We start from the raw sequence: 10598 nt of genomic DNA, 5'->3' as shown, positions 1-10598 counted from the left end.
GGAGCAAACACTTCTTCACAGTGCCTTGCTTTCAAGTCAATGACATGAACGTCACCATCAGCAATGCTACACTTGGCCTCCATCAAAGATTGCTCCAGCTGATGATTATCCGTCTTCAATTTCCTAACATCGGTCTTCACACGATAAACATCCCGCAGGTCGCCTAGCAGCCGGCTGACAAACTCGTTATGGGGATCGTAATGCCACTTGAAGTACCGATAGTCCACGCCCTACCCAAATTTCAAAGAACGGATTTTCGGTGAAGAACTCGAGCTAGCAGACCAAATCCACCTTCGCTAAGTCAAGACACCTCACCTGTGATTTTCTGCAGTTGTAGTATCTCCGACCAGGATTGGCGAGGCTCCACGATATGCACCTTGGCGCCTTCACTTTACAGTGGCAAATCACGCCAGGCATGTGCTGCATCGGTGCCTCCCGATAAGCCACCCGCGGCTGCCCCGACAACACCATGGACGAGGAACAATGACTGTTGGGCGAGCTATCGCACACCATGGGTGTGCGCCATAGCGGGAGCTAGGTTCGCCGCCGCGACAATGTGGAGTGGGTGTGCGGCGCGGGGCCTAGGATTCATCACCGCCGCGGGAGAATTTGGGAATGGGGATCTTTCTGCCGCGGGGCCTAGTGCCAAGTCATCTATTGGCACTGCCTAATCTCGTCCAGCCTATTCAAATACCGCCCAAAATTCTAAAAACCCCCAATAGACGAGGAAATTTTGTTTCGGACGGGCTCATTGAGCTTTATGCGGTCAACCCAAAGCGAGTGGAGGGCCTCTTCCCTTTGTCCACCCACAAGGGAGGCCATAGCACGACAAGCCATGTCAGCTTCACGCCGCATCCAGCCGTCCACGCACGACGCGCGAGCATAACGGAAGAAAGAGAAGCAGAGAGAGAGAGAGAGAGAGAGAGAGAGAGAGAGAGAGATAAGATATTTCGTCCCGGTGGTTGGAGTAAAATACTTGCAGGAAACAGCACCCGAATGAAATATCCACACGAGGCCTCCCTCGCTTCCCATCCCTCCTCCCTCGTCCAACGCCGACGAGTCACGCCTCCTCCCAAGTCCACAACTGCTCTCCTCCCAATCTCTTCTTCTTCCGCCCCAAGTCGCCTCACCGGGGATGGAGATCGACGCGGCGGTCCGGGCGAGCAGCGACGCCCGGCTGCGCACCAAGTACGACAACGCCGTCTACGTCGTCCAGCGAGCCTTCGCGCTCTACCCGTACGCCGCTCCGCCCCTCCATTTCACTCTCGAGCTGGGGATTCATCGGATTGGCTTAGTGCTGCTGTTTTAGTTCCGTGGTTATTCACTGGGAACCGAAGAATCTGGCATGCGATTGCTCGCCGCGAGCGTCGGCCCGCGCGATCGGGTTTGACTCATTTGACGATCGCGGGTGGCGGCGGGGATGCAGCCCGGTTTTGTTGACCGATCAAGCGGGAAGATGGGGACCCGGTAGCTGGAGGTGTAGGCATCGGCGGATGGATTGGTTCCTACTCCGTAGTCCGCAGGAAGATTGAGTTGGGACACACTGGTTAGATCTTGCGGCTGTTTACCTCCAATGTGCTATCTGTCTCTGTGCGCACATGTATTTCCCCCTGCCGCAAACGCAGTTTTATCTAGTAGAGAGGTGGTTGCATCAGTCAGTAATGGGTTTCATCTCTGCTTTTGCATCCGAAAATATGCTGTGATTTTCAACTTTGAGGCGATCCAGATAATTTAGATTTGCTGGCAGAATAGCATTGTTTAGTCGTTAATCTGAAGTAATTGGTGCTGGATTCGCCTATCATAACTCTCGTTTGTCGGTTCGGTTAGAAGTTTAGACCAGTGGTTTATGCGGATGAGTTAACAACCTGTACCCTGAAACAATGGAAACTAGTAGATTGCTCGCTTTAACAGTTCGGTAAGGTTGTGGTTTGTTGTTCTTATGGCAGATCAAAGGAGTAAAGTATTTAGAGGTTTCCGATGATTCTCCAGTTATCACTCAAGTTGCTAAGGGTCACTGTAATCATGTTTCTTTCACGAGGAAAGGGAAATCAAATCAGTTAAATCCTTAAGGAGCATAAACACCCATGATATATCATGCATGTCACTGTAATCCAGTTTTTTTTTCATGATGAAAGGGCCTGATCTAACCAGTATGGACACACTATTACACTATGTTCAAACCACTTGCAAAGCCTGTTCTCAAAATGTATATTGATAGTCTGAAGCTTTTCTGTTCTCCTTGTGGTTTTTAAAAACGTTTTGTTTGCCCTGTCGCTGGATGCTTGGGTGTTAATCTGGGGATTGAGTACCAAGACTCGTTATGGATATTGGATACTGTTCAAGTTGAAGTCTCTCATTTGCCAGTAATTTCACTTTGCAGGTTTGGGGAGATTGCCTTCAGCTTTAATGGCGGGAAGGATTCAACCGTAATACCTTATATTCTCTTCTCTTCATCTTTTTTTTGTATGCCATAGTGATAATTAACATCTGTTTGTAAGTTTTGACAAGATATCAGTGTTTTGTATCAATAGGTACTCTTGCATTTAATACGGGCAGGATACTATCTTCACAAAACAAGTTGTGGGGACGAAGCTCAAATCAATACTGTTCAAAACTGTCCGCTGCGTACCATCTATTTCGAGACCCCTTGTGCTTTCCCTGAAATCAACTCATTCACTTATGAAACAGTCTCAACGTAAGAACCCACTAGGATTTGTTTCATTCTTTTTGCTATTCTTGAGAAGTGAAATGAAGGATATTTCATTCTATTTTTTCTCCTCTATGCTAGTTATGGTTTGCCACTGGAAACTATCCGGTCAGATTTCAAATCTGGTCTAGAAGGCCTATTGAAAGAGAAGTCAACTAAAGCCATTTTCATTGGCACTAGAATCGGAGATCCAAATGCGGTAATTCTGTTGTACCTTGTTCAATTATTCTTCGAGTCTCCGCAAACCTATTATATACAGTACTTGTGCCCATCTCCATTCAGAATTCTTACACTTATTGGTATCTACGCACCTATTAATAATTCAGTTTGAAAATATAGGTCGGTCAAGAACAATTCTCTCCTAGTTCGCCTGGCTGGCCTCCTTTTATGAGGGTGAATCCTATCTTGGATTGGTCATACAGGTTTTTCTCCTGATCATGTAAATAATTCAAGCTTGCGTTCCGTAGACTGCTAATCCAAATGTAAGGAGCATTGTTTTTCTGTGGCAGGGATGTTTGGTCTTTCCTCTTAACCTGTAAGGTCAAATACTGCAGCCTTTATGATGAGGGGTGGGTTCTTTTCCATTTTCGGACCTTCAATTGTATATTTGCTCTTATGTTTCATCATGTGTAGTCTATAGTCCAAAATGTAGTTTTTTGCACTGCTGTTCTAACACAAATCTCTAAAAGGAAAGTACTTGGTCTACCTTTTGATGAGCAATTTGCTACTTATGTTTCTGCACTTCAGCTCACTGTGTAACGCCACCTTAAATTTTAAGCCGTTGCAAAGTACTCTTGAGATCTAATTTGAACTTCCTGATTTGTATTAAGTTTTTGTGTGCTTGCCCTCATTGCAGGTATACATCCATTGGGAGCATATATGATACTGTTCCAAATGCACTTCTTAGTGATTCATCTACTGGGAACAGCTTTAGACCGGCATACATGTTATCAGATGGAAGACTTGAAAGAGCTGGGAGAGCGAAGAAGACTAGCAACAAAACGGAAACTAATTCTGTTGCAAGCAATGGCATGAACAATGCTGAGGGAGAGCAAATGATCTCACGTTCGGCTTCAGTTATTGTAGTTGGTGATGAAATATTGTGAGTAATCTCTGATACTTACATGATGTTTAGTCTTGCATTTGCTTCATCCTGGTCAGTTTTATGATCATTGAAGTTTATGTGAAATCTTTGCAAATTCCTTTTCTTCTTTGCCTTGCCTTTTAGATAAATGCTACTCACTCCGTCCCATAATATAAGAGCGTTTTTGACACTAGTGTTGTTATACTTCCGAAGCCACTTGATACAAAACAAATTATTGTATAGTAATAAAAGAATCAGGAAAGGGTGGTAGCCCATTTGTCTGCCTTAAGAGAATGCGGCTTGATCATTTAACTCAATACAAGTGCAACCAGTTATCCCATAATTAATCCGAAGTATATTTGATACAAGGCTTATTTATTACTGTTAGAAGTGTGTTCCTGTTTCAGTTTTGGCACAGTTTCGTAAATTTCATTGATTATCCTTGATTGATGACTAGACTTGGGCATTTTTTTGTGGATACTGTCATTGTTTTTATACACTAAATAGACATTCATTCATTTTTGTGATTCAGGTTTGGCACAGTTGAGGATAAATTTGGCGCAGCCTTGTGCAAGAAGCTTCATGAAATTGGCTGGCGAGTTTCTCAAGTCACGGTTGTTCACAATGAAGTAAGTTGTATATCATGGATCTGCGTAGCCGTATGTCCTACATCTTTTATATGGTAGCTCAATTGTCCACATATAGATTGCTGCAGTATTGTTACCAAGTGTACTATTAAGCTCCGACTTTGTCATGTTTCTTTGCATTTAAATCTAATGGACACATAAGTGATTGCATTGCAGATTGATTCTGTTGCCGAGGAAGTCGAACAATGTAAATCTACTGATGACGTGGTTAGTTTCTGTAGGCTTTTGCATTTTAGGCCTTTTCAAGTTTGGCATGTGATGTGATTGATATTGTACAGGTATTTATTTTTGGGGGACTTGGGCCTCTACATTCAGATGTTTCATTGGCTGGTGTTGCAAAAGCATTTGGAGTTCGCCTGGTGCGTTCACTAACATTTCCGTGCTGCTAAATGACTTCTTATACTATTAATTCATGCTTGATTGTTTTGTGTGTATAAATTCCTGCTGTTCTTGCACTTGGGTGTGATTTCTGCATTTTTCTTGTTATTTAGCTAAGAAAATATTGTGTGTTGACTGATAGGGTTGCACTATTACTATAGCAAGAAATCATTTTGTCCCAGCACCATCAAATGTAAAAACTGCATATCCATGAATTGTTGTTATATGCCAATGGCTGTTTCATGAATCTCCCTTGATAAAATGCCATTTCCTTGCATCAACTAACGTTTGCTTTTCATTTATGGAGGCTCCTGATGAAGAGTTTGAGGAGCATCTTAGTCAACTCATAGGAAACAGTTACATTGGTGATCGAAATGAGGTAATCTGGATTTAATTAGATCTATTGAATATATATGCATGTGTATGATTATTCTGGGAAAAGTACAAACTGCAGTTCATAATTTAACTCATTTCCACTTCTCTTCAGATGGCTTTGTTGCCAGAAGGTATTACCGAATTATTACATCACAAGATGCTCCCGTTGCCACTGGTATGTTCTGTTTTCTTGGTGCATTTCTTTTGGATCAATACTGAAATATTTGGTGCCTCTTTTTTTGCCTTTCATAGAGATCTAGATTCTGCAGAACTATCATATGTGGTTCAAAACCTCATTTCCCTTTTGCCACAAGGTTTGGTTTCGTCAACATTTCATGAGAGAACACATTGGACAAAAGAGTGGAGAAAATGATATTCAAACCAAATGGTGAAAGGCAATTATCTGGGGAAACAAGACATACTTTCTGTCTAAAATATTAATCATTGTTACTGAACGTAAAGTCTGGCGTTCAATTAGCATTGATCTGAAAATGCCTAGACTTGCAAGGAGTGCTCAGATTGCGTTTTAAAACATGCTAGCACACACTCCCTTTTTTCATTTGACTCAAAGATAACTTCCTATGCAGATCAAATGCAAGAATGTGATCATTCTTTCTGCAACTAATGTGGATGAACTGGACATGGAGTGGAATTGTCTTCTGGATACCCAAGAGAGTGGTTTACTGAGGACGAAACCTTTTGTATCAAAACATCTCAGCACTTTACTCCCAGATGTATGCATCTTTGTCTTCTCTAAATATGTTCTTTTTTGTTGTGAATTCTAAATCTGTTATTGAAAACTACTATGTCAATTTGTAAATATATCGATGCCCTAGAAAGCGTGCATCGACTTCTGTAACTTTGACTCGTAGCATATGTAAAACATACAGGTGGGTCAAGTGAAATAATATTATTAGGTTTGCCATGAAACATATTTTTACATTGCAGTAATTTTATAAGAAGGGGAGCCTCGGCGCAGTGGTAAAGCGGGAGCTACATGCACCGGGCTGCCCTTTTTACTATAATAATTTTATAATCGTTTACTAACGTATGAGAATGGGAAGACCCATCAAAGTTGCATGTTGGAAGCTGTACCTATGTTCAAATTGCCATGTATTTACTGTTACAAACTCAGAGAGTATTCTACAAGTGCTCTACTGATATTTATGATTGCAAACTAACTTTGTGTCCACATAGACCTTTATGTAGAAAACTGCATGTCTTTAGTAATAATCACTTTATTTCAACAATTTATATTTGACGAAACATTATGTTCATGACTTCCATTGCGTTCTGCTTAACTTATTATTATGTACTCCCTCCGTCCCAAAATAAGTGTCTCAACTTTATACTATGTTTTACCCTTACACCGGGGATTGACTCTACAGTTCCAGTGGTGCCGTCATGGTGGTTACAGTAGGATACTTACATTTGTGTTCAGTATTCAGTTTTCTTGTCATTTATCAAAAGTGAACTTTGAGGCTTAAATGTTATAAAGAAATATTTCAGTCTTTATCTAATTCGGGTTTGTGGAATGCTTGTTCAGGTCAAAATTGCTCCGGTGGTTGCAAAGCTATGCTTGGAGTTTTCTGATGTGTACATAGGTATGATGCCTGTAATAGGAGGCTCTAGTTTAATTATCTAGTTAATCAGCAAGGAAAATAGTTCATTTATCTTTACGTTTTGATTATTGTTGATTGACGTTTTGGATATGCAGGTTCTCATCGGATTTCGAGAAAGGGGCCGTTGGTTGTGAGTCTTATTGGAAAGGTATCAGTATTATTCTTTGCAGCAGAGTCCTTCCTCTTCCACCAAGCATTCATAAATGTTATTTAAAATTCTAGCCGCATGCTAGTTGGAAAAATTGGTACTCTGTTATATGGGCTCTTGTGTAGGAAATAACAATAGGAGCTGATAATGTATATTATTACATCCCTTAATATTCTTGCAAAGAAAAACAATCTGTAATCTCCAACCAAGTGTGTATGGGGAGAACTGATTATGTCACGGAACTATGCTATTGACTGCTCTAGCATCCCAAACGGATGGCTTGACACAGGACTGATGATAGTATGCTTGACTATGTCGTAGTTTTCTTACAGAATATTTTTTTCTTAATGTCACGATTATCATAGGGGCTTTGACATAGGACTGATGATAGTATGCTTGACGATGTCGTAGTATTTCTGACAGAATCTTTTTTTTCTTAATGTCAGGATTATCAAAGGGTAGAAGGGGCTGCGGCGAAGCTGTCAGGCAGCTTTGAAGGACTATTTTCCCAAGTTGACAGCTCCAAATAGGCTGTCAAAGTCCACACACCTCATACTTCTCCCACATTCTTTCTGCTCGAAGTTCTGAAATTGTGCAGATCTAACTGTGCATTGTGGTGCTCAGATGCCCTAAACCACCCGCTACCACTCTGAAGCCCCAGAAATTATTTAGGAAACATACACATTTTGTATTACTATCCATTTAGAAATGAATTGACAAGTGCAGATGCTGAGGGCTTCGGCTAGTAACAACTTAACGACGGTAGCTTTGCATGGGGCTATTTTGACTGGGCTAAGAAACTCTGTTATTTGCGGAAAATTAATTGAAGTTGATTATAGCACAGCTTCCCTTTCTTATTTGATCCAAGTGTCTGCCATGCTTGATTTGCTGACGTTTCTGATTTTTTTTTTTAATCTGCCAGCCCGTTAATTACTCCCTCCGTTCCAAAATATAGTGCTTCCTCTATCCCCGTGCTTCAGCTTTGACCAGAAATTTAACAAACAAGACCGATTGTGGCGGGAGCAAAAGTTATACTAGTGAATTCGTATTCAAAATAAGTTTTCAATTATATAATTTTTTCTCCCGCCGTAGTCACTAAATTTATGGTCAAAGTTGGACTTCGGGAAGCGCGGGCGCACTATATTTTGAAATGGAGGGAGTACTTGTTCTATGATTGTGTCAGCGCCATCGTACAACTAAAATAAAAAAGTACATTGCTAAAATAAATAAATATGTACGGTATGAATAAGAAATACTCCCTCCGTTCCTAAATACTCCCTCCGTTCTAAAATACTTGACTTCCATTTGTCCAAAAATGGATGTATCTATATACTAAAACATGTCCAGATACATTTATATTTTGACAAATGGAAGGCATGTATTGTGGAACGGAGGGAGTATAAGTCTTTCTAGACATTTCAAATGGACTACAACATACGGATGTATGTAGACATGTTTTAGAGTGTAGATTCACTCATTTTGCTCCGTATATAGTCACTTGTTGGAATCTCTAGAAAGACTTATATTTAGGAACAGAGGGAGTACATGGCTAAAATAAAGAACTTGACTGCTCAAATTTGTTTGGAATTACTAGCAACGTAAGAGCATCTCTAACAGACCCTTTATACGACGGACCCTTATAGCGTGTTTACAGTTCGCGGCTGTCTTTGGATACAGACTGAAAATAGCCACGGCAGAACAACAACCGAATATGAACCAGCAAAATTTCAAATCACACATTCACGCAAGAAATTAAATTCAATAGAACTACTAGCACTTGATCATCTTAAAAAGTCATACAAAGTAGAATTTTTATAACTAATATTTGGGGGAGCAGGCGTCCCCGTAACCCTAATTACAAACTTGGGCTCACCGGAGCCAGGGGGATTGCTGCGGCGGCGGAGGAGCTCAGTCCTCGTGGTTGGAGACGAGGTCGACGTAGACCTCGTCCTGCTTCTTGGCTACGAGGCGCCACTCTTTCATGTCGGCCGCAAACTCCTGCGCCGCCGCGATCCCCTGCTCGAGGAAGATTCTGTCGATGTCGGCGTCCCGTCGACGGTGCTGCTCCGCCTCCTCCTCCTCTCGCGCAGAGCGCACGACGATGGCAACCTCCATGACGTCCGCCTCCGTCGGGGAGAGGGGGGGTAATCCTCCGGCCCGATGACGCCCCGCTGTTCCGGCTCCCTCTTCGCCGTGCGGAGCGGCGGGAGCTCCTCCGACTCTCTTTTGACCGGGATGAGCGGCATCCGCGAGCTCGAGGCACCGGCAGAGGAGCTTCCTGCGGTCATACTCCTCCGTCTCGCGGCGAAGGAGCGACGGCGGCGGCGAGAGCCCGTTGTTGTTGTACCTACAGGCGCTCCTTTTCCTCGTGGCGTCGGTGGTGACACACCGCCTCCGCTCGGGGTCGTCGCCACCTCCGGCGCCGTGGCCCGCCGACCACATTCAGCGCCACATCGAGAAGGGAGAGGGGGAATTGAAGTTGCCAGCGGCGAGAAATGGAGAGTGGGGATTGGGAATTGCGGTGGCGCGTGGATAGGGTTTCGACCCGTATTTCAGCCGCAAACCCTTACATATACCCCGCGCACAGAGGGGGAAGGGCGGTTTGTGGGTCACTGTTAAAAAAATTATGGGCCGGGCGACTATAGAGACTCTGGTCTGGCCCAAAAAACAAGCCAAACCCGTATAGTCGCGGGATTTTTACGGGCAGCCCCGTTTTTAAGGGGTCTGCGAGAGATGCTCTAACCTTGACCTACCAATTTTTGACCTGGAAAATACAGTGAATACTTGAACTATGGGCTCGGATGTTGATTTTTCACCCCACCACCATTGGTGACGATTTCAGCCAGGAAGGCCATGGCCGCCGCTCTTCCTCCTTCCGACGCGACCTTGCTGCACGATCTTGATGAGGACATGACTACCTTGGATACAACCAAAAATATTGCATACATGCATATTTGTCAGGTGATTTCTAGTGCAAACTATTCAATATTCTATTTATGTTATCCAGAACAAAAATACTTCACACACTTTTGTGTTTTGTCTAATTGCAGGTGTATGGGACATTTGTACAATTCACATATGAAGATAGGGGAAAAGGAGAAGTTAAAGTTCTGTTCAAAAGTCCTCTCACGTCACTTTTGGGCCAAGAGAAGATAGAGTCCAAGTCTCTCACGTTCTGGATTCAGATTCGGACTGCACAGACATACCTGACTCAAAACGCCAACAACTTTTTCATACAGACTCCGAATTGGGTGATTCTTTTTTTTGTTGGAAAGTAGATTTCGTCCTCTTTCTAACTCAATTGGATTCACCTTTAAATTCGTCCGGAGCGTTGAGATATGGACGAAACAATCTGACGCTGCAGCAGAATCCGAGTCAAACAACAAGTCCAAAGGTGTTGCATCACCTCCACTTGGGTCCATGAGCCTTGTACGACCTAGGGTTGGTTTTAGGCTGCCTTGGGACGTCCTCCCACCTCCTTGGCCGCCACCCATTGCTCCTATATAAGTAGATCCATCTAGTAGCCTTTTCCTTGGGTTTTGTTTAGATTAAAAGTTCGTCATAGCTGCAACTTCGCGTACTTCGTTTGTGTTCAACGACCAGACAAAGGCGTCATAGAACCCCACCTTCATTAATA

The 10598-nt window shown here is 43.0% G+C and overlaps 1 protein-coding gene across 1 annotated transcript; it reads left to right on the top strand.

Moving 5' to 3' along the window:
* Window positions 1-905: 905 nt before the first annotated feature.
* Window positions 906-7818, top strand: LOC109753648 (uncharacterized). The gene is made up of 16 exons (XM_020312561.4): window positions 906-1236; window positions 2381-2426; window positions 2532-2695; window positions 2789-2906; window positions 3047-3129; window positions 3217-3276; window positions 3564-3809; window positions 4324-4420; window positions 4595-4645; window positions 4717-4797; window positions 5124-5195; window positions 5304-5366; window positions 5779-5925; window positions 6738-6795; window positions 6909-6961; window positions 7408-7818. The coding sequence occupies exons 1-16, from the start codon at window positions 1136-1138 to the stop codon at window positions 7489-7491; spliced, it is 1524 nt and encodes a 507-aa protein (XP_020168150.1). The 5' UTR covers window positions 906-1135; the 3' UTR covers window positions 7492-7818.
* Window positions 7819-10598: the final 2780 nt, after the last annotated feature.

The sequence above is a fragment of the Aegilops tauschii genome, chromosome 3 (genome assembly GCF_002575655.3).
Source record: "Aegilops tauschii subsp. strangulata cultivar AL8/78 chromosome 3, Aet v6.0, whole genome shotgun sequence".
Taxonomy (NCBI): Eukaryota; Viridiplantae; Streptophyta; class Magnoliopsida; order Poales; family Poaceae; genus Aegilops; species Aegilops tauschii.
The sequence above is the reverse complement of the archived record's forward strand: the minus strand, read 5'-3'. Positions and strand labels throughout refer to the sequence as shown.

Excerpts from the sequence above, each read along its gene's own strand:
- LOC109753648 (XM_020312561.4), top strand. The coding sequence starts at position 1,136 with ATGGAGATCGACGCGGCGGTCCGGGCGAGCAGCGACGCCCGGCTGCGC. Across the intron at positions 3,277-3,563 it reads TGCAGCCTTTATGATGAGGG|GTATACATCCATTGGGAGCA; the intron begins GTGGGTTCTTTT and ends CCCTCATTGCAG. Across the intron at positions 6,796-6,908 it reads GTTTTCTGATGTGTACATAG|GTTCTCATCGGATTTCGAGA; the intron begins GTATGATGCCTG and ends TTGGATATGCAG.